Source organism: Mycteria americana, chromosome 1 (genome assembly GCF_035582795.1).
Source record: "Mycteria americana isolate JAX WOST 10 ecotype Jacksonville Zoo and Gardens chromosome 1, USCA_MyAme_1.0, whole genome shotgun sequence".
Lineage (NCBI taxonomy): Eukaryota > Metazoa > Chordata > Aves > Ciconiiformes > Ciconiidae > Mycteria > Mycteria americana.
In genome coordinates, this window is record NC_134365.1 from 56,962,708 (window position 1) to 56,987,810 (window position 25,103).

The 25,103-nt window shown below is 40.0% G+C and overlaps 1 protein-coding gene across 1 annotated transcript; it reads left to right on the top strand.

Moving 5' to 3' along the window:
- Window positions 1-17: 17 nt before the first annotated feature.
- Window positions 18-23,605, top strand: ST13 (ST13 Hsp70 interacting protein). Its single transcript, XM_075500031.1, has 12 exons — window positions 18-222; window positions 5,226-5,283; window positions 6,535-6,604; window positions 6,710-6,780; window positions 7,319-7,385; window positions 7,960-8,044; window positions 10,124-10,234; window positions 11,284-11,386; window positions 15,293-15,409; window positions 16,126-16,189; window positions 17,398-17,498; window positions 21,805-23,605. Exons 1-12 carry the CDS (start codon window positions 113-115, stop codon window positions 21,931-21,933), a joined length of 1,086 nt encoding a protein of 361 aa, XP_075356146.1. The 5' UTR covers window positions 18-112; the 3' UTR covers window positions 21,934-23,605.
- Window positions 23,606-25,103: the final 1,498 nt, after the last annotated feature.

The window sequence follows — 25,103 nt, forward strand, 5'->3', positions numbered from 1 at the left end:
GGCCTCGGGGTGGGCGGGGCGGGCTGGAAGCTTCCACGGCGCCGCGCGGCGGTTGGGCAGGGAAGCGAGCGCGCCTCGGCTGCCGCCGCCGCCGCCTCCCCGCCGATCCGCCATGGACTCGCGCAAGCTGAGCGAGCTGCGGGCCTTCGTCAGGCTCTGCAAGCAGAACCCGGGCCTGCTGCACACCGAGGAGCTGGCCTTCCTCCGCGAGTGGGTGGAGAGGTCGGTCAGGGGCCGCGCCGCCGTTGAACTGGCCGTGAGGGGAGGTGGGGGGGAGGGGTGGTCTCGCGCGGGACGCGGGGGAGGGCGTGTCTCGCCAGCGGGGGAGGGGGAGGGGTGGGGGGGCGGCACGTGTCGGCGCGCGGCCCCGCCGCGTGGCCCGGGGCGGGGGGGGGGGGGGGCGCGGACTGTCGCTGCTGCGGGTCCAGCCCGGTCCTGTTTGGCGAGTCTTCGCCGGGGAGCGGCTCCGGTGCGCTGCCGCGTTCTCTCCCCTCCCTTCCCTTCCCGCCGCAGAGCGCGCCGGGGTTACAACTCGAGCGTTAAAAAGACTTGTTATTTTTTGTTCTGTTTTGTTTTTTCTACTGTGGCTATTCCCGTTGCAAAAGCCTGCCCCCTGGCCATCTCGGTGGCTCAGCTTTCCAGGCTGGAAAGCCCCAGAGTAATACTTACCGAGCTAATTCTCGCATTATGCAGCAGAGTTGGCTAGCCTGTCTTAAAAGGAGCCGAGTTTGTGGGGAGGTGAGTGGCGTTGATTTACATCCCGGTACCCAAAAGCATAAAATACCTGACAGTTTAACACGTGGAATGGTTCCTGGCCAAAAATGTGTTTTGCCCCTCGAAGTTTCATGTATCAAGTAGTTGAAATCTTCCTCCCCTGTGAGGCACTTCAAATGTGTGATATTTGCACTGCACATAGTCTTCCGTGCACGTGTGGCATGTCATAGCAGATGCTTCTCAATATAAAAGCATCCTTGGGTTCCACCCTGAGTTCCCAGAAACACCAAGTTGGAAGGGCTGAGGTCCTTTGCTGCTGGCAGAGAACCCACAGAACCCTTGTATTCAGCTAGGGTACTTCTGCTTGGCTTTCGTAGCTACAACCCTTGCTCCTCTAAAGGACTCTGAGAAGTGAGGAAAGTCCTTGCAGATACACCTTCCACGAAAGGGGAAGTGGAAAGATTCTGTCTAGTGGCAAACTGGGATTTGTTTTAGAAAATTTGCTTTAAATTTTAATCTGAAAGTATTTTAGTTGTACTTTCTGCTGCATAGTACTTGTAATCAGTTGAAAAACTAGTGGGGCTTTGTGTGCATATATATATATAAGTACAGGCATTTCACAGTATGGCATATAATGAAAATTGCTACAATGAAGTCTTTATTTGGAGTTTTTTACAGTGATGTTTAAACTTTTTTATGCATCTGAATATTAGCGTGGTTGTAAAACCGCTGCTATTTAACTTCACTTGGTTTTGCAGTACTGATAGTAGCTGCACGTACGCCTAGGAAGGAGGGGCGTATTTATTTTGTCCTACTGCAAGTCTGTAGTTCCTTTTGCTACTGTGTGAAAGACTTCAGTGCCTCACCCTAGGTTACTTCTATTCTTCTGTTGCGTAATTCTGAAGGTGCGAACAGAGTATTTTGGGAAGGAGAGGAAGAACACTGACTTCTTTTGACTAGAGAAAGCGTTAGGGACTGGAAAGGTGATAATCTGATTTCTAATTTTCTCCATGTTAATGGGGAGGGCTCTAACTTCCAGATTAATTTTTAGAGTTTGTATTTGGTTAATAGAAGGGTGCTTGTATTATAAGGATAAAAATTAGGTTTTGAACTTCGGAATGTTTTTTCCATGTAGAGTCTTCACTGGATATCTTTATCTCAGAAGTTAAAAAACATTTCAGAGTAGAACCTCCTATAGCTCTCAAGTTTTCTGGTTCTTTGCATATTTGACCTAAATATTTGGGTAAGTTATACACTGGGATATTTGGAGTGGTAGCCAAATTACTCTTCATGTCAAACTGTCTGGAAGTCTGGTGGATTCCCCTCTTCGCTTCCATAGTAGTACTGTTTGCGGTAGGACTATTAAGTGCGTTTATAGGGTCTTCTCATTCTTTGGAAACTGCTTGAAACTTAGCATGGTCTGGCTTCAGGTGGAGATAAACTTGATGGGTCTGATATCTCTGTCAGGCTTACCTGTATTAATCTAAAAGACATAGGTTTAGTCACCAAGGTAATGTGAGTGATTACAGAATAGTGACTAAATGGTACTGAAATCCATCACTAAATTTTTCAACTAAAATTCTGATGATTGATTTGATTTTTTTTTTCCTTAAAGTTAATGATTCTAACTTAAATGATGCTAACTGCTTGTAAAGCCAGAATGGGATGCTTTATTTCTGGCTAGCTGTTAATATTGCATCAGAAACCTTAAGTCTTATCTGTTTTGATGCACTTGTTATCTTCTAACCTTCATTCTGTCTAGCTGTTGTATTTAATTTCTGTATAGATGCTCTCTGTATAGAAAGCATACACTAGCGTATGATTATGTTTGGAAAGTGTTTTGACATCCCTTTTAATCATGCCTGCTTTTTCATAAATGCATAAAAATAGAAATATTTTGACTTTAATTGTTATGAAATGAGTCATTAAAGGGAACATGTTTCAAAAACCTGCAATTGAGCAGAGAAACAATAGCAGTCCTTAAAAGTAAAGCACAGAATCCCTAATTGATGAACAGAGCTTTTTGCCTTTTTTTGTTGTTTTGTTGAGATAGATTTTGACCCTTTTGAATTCTTGGTAATCCAGTTTCTCTCTAAAGATAATTTTGCTGTCAGTGAATGCAGCAAAGTGAATGTGCTGAAATTTGTGAAAAAAGTGAATTTGCTGAAAGTGAATGCAGAAATAACATTTGCAGTGGTTCCAACAAGTCGTAAAAGCTGCTCTTCTCATCACTGTGATGAGTGAAAGTATGGCGTCATTGTTGCAATGGAGTCCTGACAGCTCCCAAGAGTTGTTACTGGAATTGCACCACTCTGTTTTAGCACAAAGATTTAATTTTAAAATCTTGTGTATACCGTTGAGGTTAAATACTCTGCAAACTTTGCATATCCTTGCTGTGCATTCATTCATTGTAATCAAATACTGTTTTAAGGGATTATTTTAGAGTAACTTGCTTTTGAATTGTTCTGGCATTGTAACTCTAGATTCAGTAGAGGATAACTGGATAGTGAAAACATTTTCAAGGACTAGGAGTTAAACTGTTTAGCCTTGGCAGTTCATGAAATAGCATATTTTAAAATGTGTATATGTATTGGTTAAACATATCTCATAGACTGTTACAAGCTTGGATAGTTTTGAGGAGGATGTGAAGAAGGCAGAGGAGACTGACCAAGTTGTTTCAGCCTATAGATGATTCAAGATGTCAGACTTAAAACCAGCTGATCTTGAGACTGATAATTTGGAATTGCTCAAGAATTTGATTGCTGCCTTTTTTTAGCTTGAGCTGTTCTTAAACACATGATTGGAAGCTGGGAATGTTATTGACCTTTTTGAGTTAGAGGGTTCTCAGTCTTTTTCCAGTAAGCCAGGCTTTGAAAGAGTCTTACTGTTTAAAAAAAAGAAAAAAAAAAAGAAAAAAGTGTTGCCAACAAACAATAGATGGATCTTAACTTGTGAGCATTGTGGTGCCCTGGTTGTTAGCTATTAGCACTACTAAAATGCTTCAGAATTTGTAGTTTCCTAGCAGAAGTGAAGTTCCAAGGTTCATCTAGAGTGTCTCTATAGTCCTAGGGAAAACTTTGATTTTTACAGACTGGTAGAGAATTATATGCCCTATTGTCAGCCTACAAGGGTAAAAATGCAGGAGGAACAGTTACTACATGTACTGTGTTTTTTGTCTAGCTCTATAATGATTTATCAGACTGCAGTTGTTTAGTCCTTGCAGTATAACTTAGATTAAGTAATGTCAACATTCCAGGGACACATCTAGATTTTTGCAATAGCTTCAGAAGATGCCTTTTTTGGTAACTTGTGGTATTTTTTCTTGACAGTTTATCCTTGTAAACTAGAGGTAGCATAGTGCTGTTTGCCTGCCTTTTGCTGCAGGGCTGGGTGCCAGGACCTGTCAATCCTGCCACCTCTTCTTCCATCTTCTACCCTCTCTTCCCTCAATTCATCCCTGTCTCCGTCCTATCCTCCCCATCCGGGTTTGTTTTCAGCCAGCTTGAGGCCTGACTGTAAGATGGTGCTGGTGACAGGAGGGAGGAAAGAGGGGAGAACGGGACTGCAGCAGCCTGACTGAAGAAGCTGTAGGAGCTCATCCTTAGGATATAGTTTTGTGTTGCACTAATTCCTGAAAGCAGATAGTCCTGCGCCCTTCCAGTTCCTCCTGCCTGTTTGCCCACTTCCTTCTTCTCTCCCCTGCATCACTTCTGACCAGTTGTGTGGGGCCCCAAGGAGTTGGCCTGTTGAGTTGATAGAAAAGTTTTTTTCCCCTTTGAAGTGTGTATGGCCAGAGCAATTGAAAACTTATCAGTAGATGGGAATGGTAGTCCTTGCGGCAGCCTGCCATTAGGTATGATTAGATATTACATGAAACAGCTGGAGAATTCAGCCTACGCTTATTTCTGGCTGCTAACCAGTTGCTATAATATAGAATTTTATTCTGTATTGAAAGATTGCTGTCTATACAGAGAATGCTCCTTAACTTGTAGCTAAGGAAAGGCATGAATATTGCAGTACATAAGAGAAATGAAATTGTTTTCTAGGCAGCAATTTTTTTAATTGCATAAGCATTTTAGGCCATTAGGGTTCTCTTAACTTGTTTGATCTCTGTTCCAAAAATAATTCTAATTTTAGTAGTATCTATAATAATAATATTTAGTTATGACTTAAAACGTAAGTTACATTTTAAGGAGAAAATCCATTTCAGCCAAGGAGGCGGCTTTTCCTGTGAGAAAGGGTGGGTGGGTAATGTGTGATGTACATGAGTACAAGTCACAGTGGAGTTCTAGGTGAAAGAGCCAACAGACACAGTGTGCGTTATGTTACACTGAGAAAAGCATGGTGGCTATGTGCTTTTTATTTGCTGGTTTTACAGTGAATTGGATCATCATGTTTTGTGTCACAACAAAAAGCTGAGATAATCAGCAGGATTTGAATCAATAAAATACTTGTCACTATTTTGATAATCTTACTGTTTTGTTTTTTCTCTTCTCTATTTTGCTGAAAAGCATGGGAGGCACAATACCGCCTGCTCCAGCCAATGCCTCCGCAGAGGAGACAAGTAAGGTGAGATATGAAGAATTTATCATTGAAAACTAACATTTGGACTCTCTGCAAAAATTACTGAGCAGGAGAAGGGAAAAAATTGCTGTCAATTTTCACTCAAGTAGGGGGGGTGAATGTGCTAGGGTGAGGGAGTGTGACAGTTCAGTCTGAAGCCTGCCCATTGCATGACTTGTTACAGATGGCTTCCGAGTTTGTTTCAAGTGTTACCATGCTCCATTTCCCTAATCCTGAATGCCTGATGTTCTGTGCAATGCAAATGCCAAACAAAGTCTTGATCTCTTTTTTTATGTTTTTGCTGTCTGTGTATACGCCTCTTCTGTAGTCATTAGTGGATTAAATTATAATCTTTGCATGAGAAGGAATATTAGTAAACATGATGGGTAATGAATTGAACAGTTGAACTATCAAGTTTTTAAGGCAGTATTGTGGAAGAGTTTTTTCATTGGGTTTTGTTCATTTGTTTTAAGAGCGATAATAAATTTGGCTTGTAGATATTTATAGTAGGATTTTCCCAAGCTTGAAATTCTTTTTGAAAAAGTAGAATTCTTTCCTTTGGATTTAACAAGACACTGGATGCTGGAATTACTGGCTAGTTAGAACTGTATGGAGGGATTGTGTATATGTAGTGAGTATAGTCTGTGACAATGAAAATGAAGATGAGCAGCTTATGTCTGTGATACAGCGGGATGTGGTTAGTTACGGGATTCAGAGGAAATTGGTAATGTAGTTAAAGTTCATAGGAGAACATTTGAGAAAACATTCTAAGTATGTATAAGTGGCAAAGATCTCTGACCTTGGCAAATGGAAACAATATTTTGGTCATTGACACCAGCTTATTGCTCACTGCTAAAGGACCTTAGCTTAATAGTATTAGATTGAGATAATTTTTGATCCAAAGAATGCGTGAGGGAAGGCAGGAAGATTGGAAGGGTTGGTTAGTTGCAAAACTGGTTCTGAATTGGGTATTATCTGGATTATTTGGTTTTGATTATTGAACTACACAATTTGAAAGACAGGCTTTACCAATAATAGAAGTTAATGAGTCAAAATTTGGGCTCTGAATTGCTTGTGTGCATGATAAACTTAGTCTGAGAGGAGGAAAAAGGAGATTTGTATCTTTAAAACAGTTTAGCCATAGAGCAATCTGGTGCTTTGAAGATTAATTCTGGTTTTTCTGATGCATTGTTACTAGAGTGGGAATAGAATATCAGTCAGAAATAATGTATGCTTAGAAATACATTTCTCTTTCAGGGCAAAGCAGAGGAACAGCCAGAGGAGCCAGTTAAATCACCTGAACCAGAAAGTGAAGAGAGTGACTTAGGTGTGGAAAATAGATGACTTTATCACATTTCACCAATTTGAACATGATTCTGGAAATCCTCTCTCTGTAGATGGAGCTTAATCTTGCTTTCTGTTTTTCACCCAGAAATTGACAATGAGGGAGTGATTGAACCAGACAATGATGACCCTCAAGAAATGGGAGATGAAAATGTGGAGGTAAGCACAATATTTTCAATGTCTGTGGCAGTAGGAAAGATAGGGAGAGGTTTTGAGTTTAGTCAAGGATAGCAGCTGAGGGGGGAGTACGATATTAGCTAGGTAGCCAGCTGTTGCTTTGGCTCTTTTTCTCCTAAATAGAAAACTTACTGGCTTAAAACCACAGTCTTTTCTTATTCAAGGTTAGAGTCCATCAAAAAGTTCAGTGAGGAAAATCAGGTCAGGAAACACAAAAAAAATTTATCAAAACGCCCATGAAAACTAGGTATGTAGAAATCTGCCACTATTCAACTTATCTTTTCAACGTTTTCTAGCTAAAAATAATAGTAGCTAATGTCTCCAAGCTGAAAGCAAAAAGTTATATTTTTTTGAAATATACTTTTGAAAAGTTATATTTATTTCAATGCAAACTAAAAACAAGATTCTGGAATAAGAAAACTGGAGCTCCCTTCTTTGGCGCTGTCTTAGCATGGTAATTCTGGCCTGGACTCTACAGCTTTTGGGTTTTGTGTGGTTTTCATTTTCTTTATTTTCTTAGGTAACTGAAGAGATGATGGATCAAGCTAATGAGAAGAAGGTTGAAGCGATAAATGCTCTAAGTGAAGGTGATAAATTGTTTTTTAGTACATATTCAAGGACATTAGGTTTGGTTTTCCTTTTAAAAAAAAGGAAGTAAATATCTTTGACCATTTTGAATTCTTTCAGGGAAGAGAAAACTCACTTCCTGTTGGATACCCAAAACTATCTAGAACATGAAAGCTTCTTTAAGTCCTCTCTTCCCAATGTAGCTATAGTTTTAGGCAGGGCCGGGGGGAATGAGGTACTGCAGCATCTGAATTACAAATTGATCCTTATAGTACTTAACTACATACTATGATTAGTTTCTCTACTGGTTTGTCTTAATGCAGTGAAAAGCTGTGTAATAGAGGTGACCTCCTGTTGGATTGCATACAAAGTTAAATGCACAAATTTAACGGGGAAAAGTCTCTCCTCCCCTCCAGCATTAATTTTGAAGTTTGTACTTCAGTAACATAGCAAGAGGGAGAAGTTGATTTTCCTTTGTTGATAATGTTCCATTTAAGAAGTGCCTAGGAACATAACACCCTGTAAGGCAAGTTTGGCAATTTGGATGTAATTTCATTGTGTAATGATTGAAACTTTACTGATGCTCATATTCAGGTGAACTTCAGAAGGCTGTCGACTTGTTCACAGATGCTATCAAGCTGAATCCTTGTTTGGCCATCTTGTACGCTAAGAGAGCAAGGTGAGTCATTATAAACTAGTGATTTATATTTCTGCCTGTTCTGTTATTTTCCTTAAGGAACGTGAACATAATGGCAACTTGGGGATCTATGTAAACTTAAACCACATGAGGGAAAGAGAAAAGTACACTTCATGCATTTTCTCTTATGTGTGATTAACCAGATTTGCTGAAGCAGCCATATAAAGAATCTTGATAATAGAGTAAGTAACAGAATGATGTTCCAAAATGCATTGTGGTATGGCTTTTTGTATGTAGAGTTAGAATAGTGCTGGATAACGAACACTTGTAAAATCCGAAGTTTATTCTGGGATTAAGATGATGGTTGAAATCGTGTCCCTGTTTAGATGCAAAGTTAATTGTGGATCATGTGAATTCTCTCCCTGTTGTACCTGCTAAATGAATTCATTCACTGTGAAGTAGACCTGTTTCTGTTCAACAGTGCTACGTTTGAACAGGACACGCCTATTTCTCAACCCACTCAATACCCAGCTTACTGCTAATTATATCTACCAAACTGCAGAGAACGCATTGGGAACATTGTCAGATTTGATGTGTGGTAGCCCTAACTTCATAATGCACAAACATATCTATGTTCCTGATTCTTGAGGAAGGCTGGGCAAGTATGAGTTGCAGAAACAGAAGTTCCCACGGATTTTTTTTCTCTCCTTTTACACAAAAAAAACCCACTAAGCATGGATAATTTGATAGTTTAATGGATCTTTTCCATAGCAAGGTACAATTCAAAGAAATGTTCAACTTGTGATGACTTTTATGTGATTAGTGTCCTTTAACTGTTCCATTCTAGTATATCTTAACTGGTATATGCCTTGTTGTTTTTTCCTTTCCGTATCGAAGTGTTTGCATGTAACACCACTTGTGTAGCTTAATACACTGTTGTTGTTGCCATCATAGTGGTATTCTGAAAACCTCTTGTAGTGCCGTATCTTCTCAGGACTGGCATTAGCAATGAAAAATAAGAGTGTTAGGAGAAGTTTAAAAGTTACCTCCATTTGGTCTCTTGTAGAAATAAGCAAACAATATATTAGGACATTGTAAAACCTGCAGCACATCAGCAGTGCTGATGAAGTGCTGTGAGTAATCCACCTCTCTCTGGTGGACTTGGGTTTTGGTTCTGGGGGGGCTGTGTGTTTGGGAGACTAGGATTTTTGTGCAGCCAGCAGCATTGGAATGTCTCTCATGGGTGAGGTGTAGCTTTGGGACAGTTTCCTGCCACGTTGTCTACCTGTTTGTTTCTAGAAGAGATTGTGTGACTTCGTGCTTGCTTTATAACAAGCCTTAATGATGAAGTTACTTAGAGGCACTCTAATTGCTGATAAATTTTTTTCAAGTAGACGTAAAAGGGCAGAAGTTCTGACGTGGAGCATCTTGAATATCAAATACTTTTGTCAATTCAGGAATGTGTTTTTAGTGTTTCCTTCAGAGATTTTTAATTTGAAATGCCTGAACCTCCTAAATGTACTGCTGTACTAGTTAATCTGATGTACTTGTGTGTTGTAAAATTTGCAGTTATATCACTTAACTGACAAGGGATTGGGGCTACTTTCTGGGTTTGTGTGTTTTGCCTCTTTTAATTTTGATGACTCATCTCCTGTCTCCTTTTGTAGTTCCTGATGATTCTAGCTGTGATCCTTGTAGCCTGTATGATAACTCGTACTTTCTTTGTCTTACTGTTTTAAAGACTATGTAATATGGCGTGCATAATATTACTGTTGTTTTGATCAAATTCCTAGTTGCCATTGGCTATAGGCTTCAAACACCATGGAATTGAACTGTCCTTTGCATTTATGTATCCTTTCCTTGTGCACTGAAGTTACTCTTGCTGGCAAGGCTTGAGTCTGAACAAAGAACGCTTTTGCTTCTTGCTAGTGATTCGCCTACAGTGGTGGTGGTGGGGGAACTAAATTTCAGTGACTTCATTATCACTACGAAATCTTTTTGAACTCAGATCTTCAAATGTATTATCTCACTACCTTGCCTGTTAGTCATCCAAAATTATTTCCAGCTTAAGTTAGTAACTTGGTATTTCAATATGTACAATAAATGTTCTTGTTCCCACAGTGTTTTTGTGAAACTACAGAAGCCAAATGCTGCCATTAGAGATTGTGACAGAGCCATCAAGATTAATCCTGACTCAGCACAGACCTACAAATGGAGGGGGAAAGCGCATAGGTAATGCACTGCACCTGTACTTGCTATTATCTTTAACTTACTTAGGGGGAACAGTTTTGTTTATGCATTCTCCCCTTCTCTGTGTCTCCGAACTGTCTGTCTTGTACCTGAGAGCAGTAGTCATGAGCCAAGAAACCATTGTGCTGAGTGTATGGCTTACAGGAAAGAAAGGATGATGGTGATTTATTGATGGCAATTTATGAGTAGTCTTTCTGGCACTGTCTTTTTTTTCCTCTCTCCCCCACCCCCCACCCCCCCTTAACATATCTTCTAATGGCTTACTGCTGTTCTGAATAGCATTTTCTAATCATTTGGTAAAGATTATGAGTTCTAGGACTGTGGAGTTTATTTGTTTAGAGGTCTTTTGTTTTTACTTAGTTCAGTTTTTATTTACTAACCTTCAGTTTTTATTTACAAACCTGGAGCATAGTTTGGATTAATGCCTCTGTCTGTAAGTATAAGTGCTTTGACCATTTAGGAATACCACCATTTGCTTAAATTTTTGATTATCAAGAGTTTGTATGAATGAATAGTTAAGAAGTGCACACAGTAGCTTGTATGACCTCTTCGACTAAGACATGGTGCATCCAGTTAGCTAGGATGTTTGAGTAAAGAGGGTCCACTTAAGCTTGAGGTAGTAGTGGTGTAGGCTTGTACAGAACACTGAATGTGTAGTTTTATGCTGAACATGTGCCTAGTGGTGCAGAGTATTTTTATTAATGTGCTTCATGTGTTTAGGTAGGGTACCTTCTCCCTGTTAGACCCTTCTTGTTGATAGCAAACAATGACGCTAGCTGTTTGAGGTTTTTTTTCCTCATTGTTACTTCAAGCAAAAGTTATTGTAAGGTTATGAAGGCAGCAAGTAGCTTCTAATGGCATCACAGTGTGCAGGTTACAGAAAACACCATGACTATTAAACTTTAAACTTCTGTAAGTCCATATAGCTGCAGGTAAAAATACTGAATGCCGCATGGTTGTAAATATTTTCAAGAACTATAAGAGTTCAGTTTGCTTTTTCCTTCTGAATGTTGGTGTCTTCTGAATTCCAGACTTCTGGGTCACTGGGAGGAGGCTGCTCGTGATCTTGCATTAGCTTGTAAACTGGATTATGATGAAGATGCTAGTGCCATGCTGAAGGAGGTGCAACCAAGAGTAAGTGGGGAGGCATAATGGAGGACCCTCCTCTGTTTGTTTGAGTGGCATTGCTGCCTTCAAATTCTTCTAATATGCATTGTCTTGTGGGAATGTGTTCATGTGTCATCTGACACTTCAGACTGAGCTTATAAATACTTCCTCTTCAATCACAGCTGTTTATGGCTGTGTATAGAGAAATTGAGTCTCTGGGGCTGGGCCTGTAACCAAACTATGAAATAATATGTTCCTCTTCAAAATCTTAACAGAAGAATCTGAAGCAGTTAAAGTTTGCCAGGCATTTTAGAATCTAGACTAAAAACATTCAGAAGAGCAAGGGACCACTGATAATGTATTTTTTTCAAGGTATTTCTGAATTGATCAAAGCTTCATCCTAAACACGTTTTACAAAGGAAGCACTCTTTGCTGTGATTTGTACTTTCATTAGTCTACCCCATGAGGGCGGTGTAATCTCTGTAAGACTGGTTTTCAGCTTTTCTCAAGTGATGATTGACCCCAGCATTCTTCTAAGGAAGAACTTTTGTGTTTAAAAAAAAAAAAAAAAAAAAAAGCTGTTGATAGCAGGCTTTCTTTTTCATCTGTTTTATGTATTCCTTTAAAGTGGTTGACAGACCACAAATTGCAGATGTTGCATTGTATTGGGTTTATATGGCAAGGTTGGGGGGAGGTGGAGACTGCAGGGCTGGCATCTTGTAAGAAGAGACATGTGTCTGCCCCTATGTCAGACAGAGCCAGTTCCAGCTGGCTCCAAAACAGACCCACTGCTGGCCAAAGCTGAGCTGGTCAGTGATGCTGGTGGTGCTTCTGTGATAACATATTTAAGAAAGGGTTAAAAAATGCAGCACAACAGCTGTGAGAGAGGGGGGAGTAAAGAAGAAAAAAAAAAAGAGAGAAGCAGCCCTGCAGACACCAAGATCAGTGAAGAAGGAAGGGGATGAGGTGTGCCAGGCACAGGAGCAGAGATTCCTCTGCAGCCCATGGAGAATACCATGGTTAAGCAGGTTGTCCCCCTTGAGCCCATGGAGGTCCACAATGGAGCAGATATCCACCCTGCAGCCCGTGGAGAACCCCATGCCAGAGCACGTGGATATGCCCTGAAGGAAGCTGCAGCCTGTGGAGAGTCCACACTGGAGCAGGCTCCTGGCAGAAACTGTGGCCCATGGAGAGGAGCCCATGCAGAAGCTGGTTTTCTGGCAGGAGCTGCAGCCCATGGGGGACCCCTGGTGGAACAGTCTGTTGGTTAAGGACCGTACCCTGAGGAGAGGACCCACACTGGAGCAGTTCTTAAAGAACTGCAGCCTGTGGGAAGGACCCACGTTGGAGCAGTTTGTGAAGGACTGTATCCCTTGGGGGGGACCCCATGCTGGAGCAGAAAAAAGGGTGAGGTGGAGGGAGTGGCAGAGGTGCAGTGTTATGAACTGCCCACAGCCCCCATCCTGCTGTGCTGCTTGGGGTGGGGGGAAGAGTTGGAAGAGTGGGGAATGAAGGAGTGAAGTTGAGCTTTGGGAAGAAGGGGAGTGGGGGGAAGGTGGTTTTAGTTTTGTCTTTGTTTCTTATCATCCTACTCTATTTTTAATTGTCAATACGTTCAATTAAACTTAGAATAGAATCATAGAATCGTTTAGGTTGGAAAAGACCTTTAAGATCATCAAGTCCAACTGTTAACCTAGCACTGCCAAGTCCACCACTACACCATGTCCCTAAGCACCACATCTACACGTCTTTTAAATACCTCCAGGGATGGCGACTCAACCACTTCCCTGGGCAGCCTGTTCCAATGCTTGACAGCCCTTTGGGTGAAGAAATTTTTCCTAATATCCAATCTAAGCCTCCCCTGGCGCAACTTGAGGCCATTTCCTCTTGTCCTATGGCTTGTTACTTGGGGGAAGAGACTGACCCCCACCTCTCTACAGCCTCCCTTCAGGTAGTTGTAGAGAGCTGTAAGGTCTCCCCTCAGCCTCCTTTTCTCCAGGCTAAACAACCCCAGTTCCCTCAGCCGCTCCTCATAAGACTTGTGCTCTAGACCCTTCACCAGCTTCATTGCCCTTCTTTGGACACACTCCAGCCCCTCAATGTCTTTCTTGTAGTGAGGGGCCCAAAACTGAACATAGATTTGGGGTGCAGCCTAAATCTTCTCCATGTTGAGTCTGTTTTGCCCATGATGGTGGTGGATGAGTGATCTTCCTGTCTTTATCTCAACCCAGGAGCTTCTCCATCTTATTTTCTCTCCCTCTCCTGTTGAGGAGGGGGAGTGAGAGAGTGGCTTAGTGAGCATCTGTCAGCCAGCCAAGGTTAACCTACCACATGCATAAACGTTCCTGTGTCTAATAACTTCAGCTTTCAGTTTTCCTACCACACCTTTGTAAAAGACACTGTCTCCAGCAAAACAGCAATTGAAACCATCTTACAATCTATTAGTCTTCTGTGTTGGAGACTATTGATCTGTGGTAAATCTAATTAGGCCTTAGGTCTCAGCCTTTTTTGTAAGAGATATACTTAATGCTTGGCTGAGGGGGAACTTTTAATTTCCCAGTTAATCTGCCCATGCACAGAAACAGCAGGGTATGCCTGTGATACATTGAGGTGTACTTGCCAACTGTGTGAGAATTTGTGTATGTAGCTCAAGGAAAAATGTATGATCTTTTCACGGGTGATTTTTTATCTTTAATAACTGAAGATGATATGTGCACATAATTTATTCACTTCAAGCTTTTCTAGCACTTTTTAATTTGTAGCATTTTCAGCTGAAAGTCTGAGTTAAGTTCTGAAAATGCTTAGTTCATTTAGAGAAGTACTTAGAAACAGTGAAACTTAGACCTTTGGAAAGTTTCATGTTTTATTGAAAAAATACTTAACCTCTCTCTTAGTGAACTATTTAATGGCTATAACATCAGGTTCTGATAACTTGTACTGCATTCAATATCAGTCAGTCCTGTTGCCTGCAGTGTGCTTTCCCTGGCAGATGTACTTCAGGAATGATGATGTGGTATGGAATCCTAGCTAAAATAAGTGGAATTGAAACTTCACTACTTATAAAATAATTTCTTTGTTTAAAGGGTAGTCTGAAAGAATAGAAGTGTCCATTGTAGTAGTAGTTAGTATCTCTGTTCTTGAACCTTGATTTTGCTATGTTTTTTAGTTACAGAAGTATTACAGGGTAACCGTCATACACAATTTGTGAAATCATGAACCATTTTTTGCAGTGCTATATAAGGCTACATTCCAGTTTCAGGAAAGCAGTGCTACAGTTAGTGTTCTATTGTTAAAATGAGCCCTGAGTGAGGAGCCTTGGGCAGTTCACTGCTAACTACTCTCTGCTGGGGCTGTAGATTTGATAGACTTGAGGAAAAGTTAATAATAGGAAGCAAACTTTCTCCCCACCAACCCTTTTTTGATTTGGTTCAGGTATTCTTTGGTCTGCTTGTGTCTAGCTGTATATGCTGCAAAGGCATCTGGAACAGCAACACCAGTATCTAAAGTGTGTCTGTGTGCAGGAGGAATTATACTTCCTGTTGTTATGCCACTGAAAATTCCTTTTTCTGGGGCAGTTGCTGGTTTTAGCCCTGGAGAAATTAATATTTCAGCATAAAAGCACAAAGGGACATGGAATGATAATGTGTTTAAGTTCTAACTATGGTGCAAGTCTCAGAGCTCTAGAGCAAAAAAGTATACTAGAGTGCATGTTCTGGTGAATCCAGTTAGGGCCTAGTAGGCATGAATAACTGATTGCCATAGAGAGGAAGTAGCAAATTACTCTAAAACAAAGGGGCTTTTAGGATGTGAAGTCAAATCTTATGGTTAAGAACTGGTAAAAGCAGATGGTTATACTTACATGTATTTTGTATTGAAATACGTTGTGTGATATGCTGGAAATGTATATGAAATCTTGGTATTCTATTGTAACAGGCTCAGAAAATTGCAGAACATCGCCGAAAATATGAGCGGAAGCGTGAAGAAAAGGAAATCAAGGAAAGAATGGAAAGAGTGAAGAAAGCACGAGAGGAGCATGAGAGAGCACAAAGGGTGAGTACTTAGGCTTTAATATTTCTTAATAATTTGGAAAGCATAGTTTATCATAAAGCATAGTCATTTTGCTTAAAATGAATGGCAGAGAAGAATTACTTTCATTTTTAAGTCTTAGAATTAAATTTTACAGAGTTGATTTCTGTCTTGGTTACTTAACCAATAATGAAATCTGGAGAAGAGGACATTGTACTGACTCTGCTTTTATTGCTTATGACAAAAACAGGCTCTGGACTCTCTACTAATCCTGTATTTCAAGAAGTCACTTATTGTATGACTGTACCAGAACAGTTTTCACTTCAAGTACTTATGTCTTCCGAAGCGGGAGGTTTTAAATTCAAATAATACTTTGCTTCTCTTCCTCACTTCCTGACACAGTTTGCTTGCTTTTTCTTCATGCTTTACTGATGTTTTAATACATTGGGGGTGGGAGTTAGTTCTAAAAATGTAAGTTGAAGAGCTAAAACAAATCATAGAGTTCATATTGAGTAAAAACATACTCTGCATAACTTATCTGCAAGAACATACTAAAGTAAGAGTAGACATCGCTATTTCTTGTCGGTGGTCTTGTACATAGTGAAGTGCTTTGTTTGTTTATTGCGATAGCCTACCTGCCTGAAACAGTCTCAGCTATTTTTCTTCTAGAACCAGTTGAGCAGTAGAAAACAGCCTGTAGTTGCATTGCTTTGTGTGAAATGATGTGCTTTCATCTGCAGGAGGAAGAAGCAAGACGACAGGCAGGAGGAGCTCAGTTTGGCGGCTTCCCAGGTGGCTTCCCAGGTATTTTATCTTTAAGCGTCAATACTTGAGGTAGACGTGACTGTTGGAGTTTTATATGTTTATGTGTTTCTGTGTGGAGTATTATAACCACAGTTTTTATAGCATTTGTTCTAAAGACAGAGAGAACAACATTTTATGAAGTTTAGAACTTGTCTACAAATAACTCTTTGAGCACTGTGGAAAGAGGGATGGGATTCTTTCTCTTAAAGAGGATTGATGCTCGGTAGCAAGTAGAGGGAAGACAAATCCAGTAATGATGGATAACAGAATGAAAGGATTTAGGTCTGAGAAAACAACAAAGGTGCAGTACTTGCTTAATAATATGTGCTGAGAAACTAGTATAAAAATGTTTTCCAAATTACCCAGGGTACCTTGGGCCTCTTCTGCTTAAGAACAATAGTTTTAAAGTTGAAAATTTGCATTGAATATTAGGGAAGTCTGTGCTGGTTGCAAGTTATTGTTGAACAAAATAGTTTCTCAAAGGAGGTAGTGCAGTTTACCTTACAGAAAAGCTGTCCTGGAACAGTTCCACAAAAATTGGGCTCTCCGTGTTATTTTTGGGTACAATGAATTGGGGAGAAACAAGAATGAGTACTAATGCTCTTGAAGATTGAGATGTAGCTGAGGTAAACTGCGTGCATGCTCCAACCAGATCAGCTTGTCAGGAGAACCAAAGAGAGACCATATCTACCCTGCTCAGCACAACTAGGGTAGCTGCTGATTAAGGATTCAAAAACAGACCTCAAGCATTTTGCTTCAGGGATTTTTTTTTTTTCTTTGGTGGTACAATTTTTTCAAACTTAAAGTTCCCACCAAATGTGGAATGTGCCTGGGACATACTACTACTGATCTGCCTTTGCCCTGAATAGTTCACCCCAGACATTCAAACTCCTTATGTTCCTGGCCTTGAGACCTACCTGATTTAAGTTAACCAGAAAAATAACTGCATCTGTGTACAAGGCGCTAGAACCTGACACTACAAGCCTCCTATTCAATTGGGTTAAAAACATAGATGAAATAAGATGTAGGTCTTCACAGAAAGAAAGTGAAGACCCTGCTTTCCATTCAGTGGACCAGCTGTAGCCTTACGGAAGACATGGCTTTAGAGGTGTGGCAAAGGAATTATGTCTTGGTCTCTCTCCGTGACCCTCCTGTATAGATGAATTAAATGTTTTTCATCGTGCATTCTTCTTGTCTTGGGTTTTCAGGTGGATTTCCTGGGGCTATGCCTGGAGGTATGCCAGGAATGGCAGGTATGCCAGGTCTCAATGAGATTCTCAGTGATCCAGAAGTCCTTGCAGCCATGCAGGTGAGTATTTGTTAAAATCAAAGCTAAATGGTCTGAACAAGGGAAGAATAGTGCCTATGAGCTAAGGGAAGGAAGAAAGATGTGACCTTCTGGATAGTAATGGGATGCTTGCTTATTTCTGTTATAAAGTTCTCTCCTTGTGTGTGTGGCACCAGACTGTCTGGAATCAATGTTACCTATTTTTCAAACTGATGGGAGCTTAATTAAAGATGCCCTCCACCCCATACTCACCTATGATAGGCAAAACTATGTGCTATGTAGAGTTCTTCATCTCTTTTGAGTCTCTTGAATGGTTATTTTCCACATGGTATAATTCACTTGCTCCTTTTTTGAATGCACACACATTGTGGTGAGATAATTATGCACAAACAAACAATGATTGTTAATATTGTTGCAACACAATATATTACAATAATATTGAGATGAGAATTGTCTTTCTCTTAGGGGATTAAGTGTTTGGGTTTTGCCAGAGGCAAAGTAGTATCAGAATAGTTCTGCATCTGGCATTTTCTACATTCATGTTCAGAAAGCTTACTTCCCCAGTGGCCTTGATTAATTGTTCAGTTAATTAATTGCTCAATGTCATTACTACTTTTATACAAGAAAAGTATTCCAGCAGATTAAGTAGAACATATCTGACAACATCAGTTTTAGGGGCAGGTGGGCTAGGAACAATATGAGCTATATAGTTATATTTGCGTACTAATATGATCAAGTATAAAAGTGCCTTGTTACTTTTTCTGGATTGCTGTGGTTAAGCTAGAGTTACTTGTTGTTCTCAGCTCATTGAACAGCTATGATCCCCATCTAAATAAAAGCATCACAAGGGACCCTTATTTGGTATGCCCTGAAATCACAAAAAAGGCATCACTTTCCATGCAAAAGTTCATGGGTTCCCTTAATGGTTGCTGGTGTTTGGAAACACACCTTTACTTAGGCTGCCACATGCATGACTTGCATGCAAACCATCCAAAAAAAGCCCATGTCTTATAGTTGTATTCATTACCTGGCTAATTTATGCCGTAGAGTTGTTGAAAACAGAGCTTTGAGGTGCAGCTAAATATTAAGTGCTTGCCACATGCCTTTAAGAACACTCCCATTGCATGCTGATTATATATACCCCAACATATTGTAGGACTCTGTTGCAAGAATGTGTGTTGACAGTGTTTTCTGATAATGCAGGCAGGCTTTAACATGTAGAACCTTGTCAGCAAAGCCTTGAGTCTCTTGCTGACCTCTCTGTTCAAACTTTGCATCTAGATATGATTTATTCACCATTTCACCTATGTCTGCACTGCCGCCTTTTCATAAAATGTCTACCTGACTATATTCTGGTCCTCTCTGAATTGGCAGTGTAAACTCTAGTCTTAAAAGACAGTAGTTTCTACTGCTTGGCTTCTGCTCAATGCAGCTGTGGAATATATTGACAGATAGTGGTAGCTGGCAGCTATTACATAGGTTATCTGAGGTGTTACAAAAAAGTCTGAAGATACTGAATCACACAAGACTCTCCCAAATCGTTAATCTTAAAGTATTATTTTAACTGACAGTATGTAGAGGTTTTTCATAGTGAGGAGTTACTACTGAAACTGGAGTAGTCTGAGAGTAAAGACCATCTTCTCAATCTCTTTATACTTAGTGACTATTGTCTCATCATCTTCGAGACCATTCTCCATGAGCTAACATTGAAATATGCCTGAGTCTGTTAACATCTTGGTAAACCTTACAACTGTGTGTGCCTGAACGTGAGCTAGATTAAACTGGTTACGCTGTCAACTTCAGCTTGTCATCTGTAGAAGCAATTCAAGAACCAGATATGGCTGCCTATGAACATGTTTATAGAAGTTATTGCTCATCATTGGCATAAAGATAAGAATCTCTACAAACTGGTATAAAAACTTTTCTTGATGAAGATTTCTGGTTCCATTACCTGAAGATCTGTTGTCTTCAGTAGATTTCCTTTTGTCTTTCTCTCTTTTTTTTTTTTTTTTTTTTTTTTTTTAATTGTGGCTGATACTAGTCTTTTACACATAAAAGACTCCAAGTGGCAAAACTTCTGTTGCATTTGTTTTCATAGCTTCTTAACGGTAGTAGTTGTGACCTTTTGCAATGACTTCTAATGCATGTTATTTTAGCTCATTTGCCCCTAAGCTTTTTAGTATCCAGAAGAATTGGCTGAAATTTTTGTGCATGTGTTTCTCTTATTTTACTGTTTTGGCTGTCTGGAGGGTTCTGTAGTACTTCCTGTCTTGCATGTGCAACTGCTTTCTCTGGACACAATGTGACATTTGTGTTTTGGAGAGTTGTCATGGGTCAAATACGAGTTCTTTTCAAAAGGAGTGATGTGTAAGATGAACCTATGGATTCCTTATTTTCATGTAGTCATATGTTAGATGCAGACTTCTACCAAAATGTATAAGTTGGAAAAAAGAATAGTGCTGACTTTTTCCTTAGAAGTATTTTTCATCCTTCTGCAACTAAAGACTAGAGCATTAGAAAACTGAATGTTTCACTAATGCTGTTTACACAATGGTTCCCGTTCCACCTTGTGTACTAAATATTTCCCTATGGAAATGTGATATCTTCAGTCTTAAACTTTATTCTGATAATATTGCTCATCAGTGTCAAACCTTGGATGTGTTGAAACATTTTTATAAACAATCTAAGGTTGAGGGCTTCCAGGGAATTGCACAAGTACAGAATAATTTACTTGCTGTGAATTTATAGGACAATAAAACACATAGCATAAAATTGGATATTTAACATTCATTTAGGTGTGCTTTGACACAAACCAGTGACTAAGCTTACTCAGCTTTTTGTTCCGGATTCATATACAGGTGAAAACACAGATTTAACAACATGATATGATCTTTGTAGTCATGTGCCCTGTTTTGAAATAGAAATTCAAGAAGTTTGAGGTTGTGAAAGCCTTTTTTTTTTTTTCTTTGCATTGGAATCCTGTAAAGTGGACAAAATATATCTAGTGTCTGTTTTCTGAACTTCAGCATCCTATTTTTCATAGGCTTTGCAGATTCCCTTTTGTGAGGGAGACAAAACACTTGTAAATCCTTCTAACAGAAAACAAGACTTGACTCTTGGTTCCCAACATGTATAAAACATGACTGAACCATGTGGGTGATTTCAGTGGAGTCCACACCTACCAAATGCAATTTTGAATCAGACTTGTTAAACAGCTTTTGTCTGTGTCTGATGCTAGAGTAGATAAAGGGTGGTGTTACTGTAGCACAGACAGCTCTGAGGACACCGGTTGGTTTTTTATGGTTTCCAAAGAATACATCTGCGGTAGCAATGGGCTAGAAGTCTTAGGGAAGATTGTATCTGTCAGTGAAACCACTTAAATGTGCTAGAAAGAGCAGCAAATGAAATTACAGCTGATGCAGATGATTTGTATTGGACATAATAAACTGCTTGCACTTTAGCTGGGTTAAAGAAAACTTGAATCTTTGCAGAAGTTGCTTATAATGGAAACGTTTTTCCAGGCTGAGATGTAAAATCGGCCTATACAGATTTATTAAAGGGCACTGTTCAAAACATGCACGTGTAAAATGAGTAAAAACAATTCTAGTTTAATGGATGCCAAAGGTGTACTAGAAGTACAGAAAAAAGTATTAATGCTTCTCATACTAAATAGAGAAGATGAAGTTGGTATTCTTTTGACCACTGACTTTAATGTATATGTGAATTAATGTATTGACTGCAACACAGCAGTGCGATGAGAGATAACAAGATTCTTTTCCAGTTGTGGTTTCTCAGATGAGGTGGGGAATAACTGAGAATTAGATGCATTTTTAAAAGCCAAACATTGCCCCATCATCTGCTCACAGTCCAGCAGATTAAAGTTTCTCCTGCTAGAAGGAACAGAGGTGAAAGTGATGAGTAACAGCTGTTGCTCAGAGGAGGGTTATCCTATCATGTGTGCTACACGCATAGAGCTCCTGCCTCCTTCAAAATGCATTTGAAGATGCCCAAATAGAAATAAACCAGTAGGTGTGGCTGTGTTTGGCTCCTGTTTTGGGGAAAAAGAACTCTTACCTTATCCCCCTTCTCACACATTGTGCCATTACTGTACCAAGTTCAATAATGGCTCTGGTGTTTACTGATGCAGCGTTAACAGCGTGCACTATATCATTGGGTTCCCTTTAGAGACCTCTTGCCCAAAACTCTAATCTAGTCTTGTCATGCGAAAAGCTGAGCAAGACTAGATTTGTTTTGGAAGTACACAACCACTAACTTTTGTAGACTTGTTTTATAAATGCCCTAATTTCTTTTGCTTTTTGTCCTGCAGGATCCAGAAGTTATGGTTGCATTCCAAGATGTTGCCCAGAACCCAGCAAATATGTCCAAGTACCAGAACAATCCCAAGGTCATGAATCTCATCAGTAAATTGTCTGCCAAATTTGGCAGTAAACCATAATATCCCTGGTTCTTAAAAATCATATCTGAAGGGGAAGGATTGGATTTGGCTAACCAGTGTTGCAATAAAACAAACCATTGTACCTCTGATCTTCTTAAGAAGAGAAATGGGGTGTTCTAAGGAGAACTGCTCTCTAGCCCCAAGCATTGACTTATTCAATAATTAGTTTATAGCACTCAAATTACATTCAGATGACCTAGTTTAAACCATCCCTCCTTGTTCAAGAGTTGCAACCTTTTATTATAATTATTACAGAGAGTTTCCTTTGAATGAACGCTCCTGTAAAAAATTGTAATATTCCAGGAGTGTAAGATAAAAACCTGCTGTTGTGTTATTTTGAAAAAAAATTTTTTTTATTATTCTCAGTGAGCAAAGAGGAAGGAACTTTAACAGCTGAAGTCTGTCTTAATCCCCTTAGGACAGAAAAGTTGGCTTAGTCATAAATAGAAAAGGTGGGACAAGTCTGAAGAATTAACTGGATAAAGGAATTGCTTGCAAATACAAGTCCTTATGTTTTCTTAAATGGGTGACTGACTTTGTATAGCTATTAAAATTATCAGTATAACCATGCTAGCTAGTTACACACTGGAACTTCGGGCAGTACTGCAAATAATGTAGTATTTTGATCACCACAACTGTGCAGCAAAGGTACAGTCCTATCCTTTGCACAACCTGGCATGAGGTACATATTGCAGAGGCCACAGAGGTTTTGTTACTTGCTCAATTCTTGTCCAGCACCTTTACATAACATTTATTTATCAGTCTGGGTATGGGAGAGCGGCTTACTGTCTGTGCTTGTGCTCTTGTCCTGTCCCAGTTGGCAGGTCCTCAGCTGGTTGCACTCGCCCTTCCTTGGGGCCATGCTTACCAGGTTTCATCTATTTAGAAACTTTAGGGAAGGAATCTTGTTCCCGTTGCTACCTCTGTCCCACTGAATGCAAGCCATCCAGAACACGTAAATGGAGAGTTATAAATCAGTGAAGGGGAGAATACCCAACAAAATTGCAGCTCTGGGTTCTGAATCGGTTTGAGTCCTTACACGCTTACTGATTAAAATTTCTTGGCCAAAGTCCTGCTGTCTCTTTAGAGGTGATGTCTCTTCCTTCACCGCATACTGTAGTCTTCCATCTTTTCTTGTATCCTTTTCTTTAAAACAAACAAACAAACAAAACAAAAAGCTGTTGTCGTGGTTTCATACTTCCATGTTTTTGAGGCTTGTGATATGGAGGAAAAGGTGAAGTAATTGGAGCAGACAGAACATTCTTCTTAACACTTGTGGATTAAGAGCATGGGTATCCTGGAAGCAGTGTCAGGGCTGATGATGTTCAGTTGATTTGTCTACCAATAAAGACAGTTGTTGCTTCTGTTCGTCTTAGCTAAAACATTATCTTTCTGTGGAAAAATGACCATGGTTACCTGTTCACCACTTGAGTCTCAACATTTGTGTCACTCTTTGGTAATTCTGTATCTTAAGCCATAACTGATGTTACCATTTTTAAATAAATCTGGATTGGTGTAGGAACTCAACAACAGTTGCAAAAAATAAATCCCCAAATGCTTTTTCCCGTACTAATGACCCTGCAGAATGAAATGTGAATCTTTTTGCTTAAGAAATATAGTTCTGAATACTTCTCTTAGCCTTTGAAAATAAAATATGGTTTTGAAAAATAAAGCTGTTTGGGTTTGTGTAACTTTCTGATAAAACGTATTTTGTTTAAATTAAATGTGGAAGTGCTTCAATTAAACTGTATATATAACTTGTGATTTCAATTGGAAATAAATGCTTAAGGGCTTGTCTTCATGACCAAATGAACTCAAGTTATGATTGAGTGTTGCTGTGTGCCTGGCTTTTGGTCATACTCTTGATCTCCTGTTCCCAAGAGGAGATACTTGAAGTAGGTCACCCCTCAGTATAGGCTGAAACTTGACAGCTTCATTCAGGCTGGTGCATATGTGCTGTGCATGAATTAGAACATCTTGAATTTATTCCCTATGGTTTCCTGTTACTCCATCTTAGCTGTTTGTGTCTGTGTACCCACGACTAGTCAAAAGTAGGAGGTTACTGCTAGCTAGTAGAAATGGTCGTATTTGTGTCCTGCCTGCTTGCTTACACATCAGTTGCCCTTATTCAGAGCTGATTGACTCAAGAAAAACTTTCTCCCTAATTTTGGTGTTAGCATTAGCAATCTAGCTGAATTCTTGTGATCCTTTGGGAATGCACATCCCATGACTCCCTTGGTTTGTGGTTTTTTTTGTTTTTAATGTTATCTGGTAAGTTAATTGAGGAGATGCCTGGACCTCATCTCAGTTCCCAAAGTTGGTATGTGGACATCTAAGCAGCTAAACTGGTTTGAACAGAAGTGCAAGTGCAGAAAGTTAACCGCCCAGGAGATGAGCAAGGAGGGTAAGTTCCAGGTGTGGGATGTAAGTAGCTATATGAGGAGGGTAGTTACTTTGTTTAGTGCTTGCTCAAGTATTTACTGGCAGCTCCTTCAGGTTATTTGCTTCCATTGCAGCACAGAGCAGAGGTGGTTCTTGGCTGACAATTTGACTCTAAAAACACTTAAGCTGCCAGCATGTATGGTTCAGCTAGCACAGTGTGGCGTCTGAGGTGCTGACCCAGGTTCAGGTGTGCATTTCTGCCATTTGAAGCCAGTCATGTACTGCGCTGTTTGGCCAGTCCAGTGCCACACATTAGGTGATCCGGTCTGCCAGAAAGTATGATGATATACATGCAGTTGACTGGTAGTAAAGGGTCATAGCCCTATTACATTGTGTGTGTGAGTCTGAGTGACTTGTCTGTCTTCTCTGTGGTTCAACTGCTGCCCCAAGGGAAAATAGGAAATGTCAGGTCAGATGCTATTGCCAGACTGTACTACTTCAGTGAGCCCTGTTGCATAGTGATGTGGAGAATGCAAGGCTTGGTGCCTGTCCCATAATTTACCAGATTTTTTTTTTTTAATTTCTCTTGCTTCAGTGTTGGGCTGTGAATAAAAGCCATTTGTCAAAGTGGCTTCGTTGGAAGGCAGTGATCAGATGGGCAGGAGCCAGACTGTCTCAAAGTTGGATGACGGCAGATGGGAGAAGACTGGGCAGAGCAGTGATAGGCCAGAGGCAAAACGGGTCAATGAGTATTAAAAAGCCATGTAAGGGTAAAATCATGTCACAAA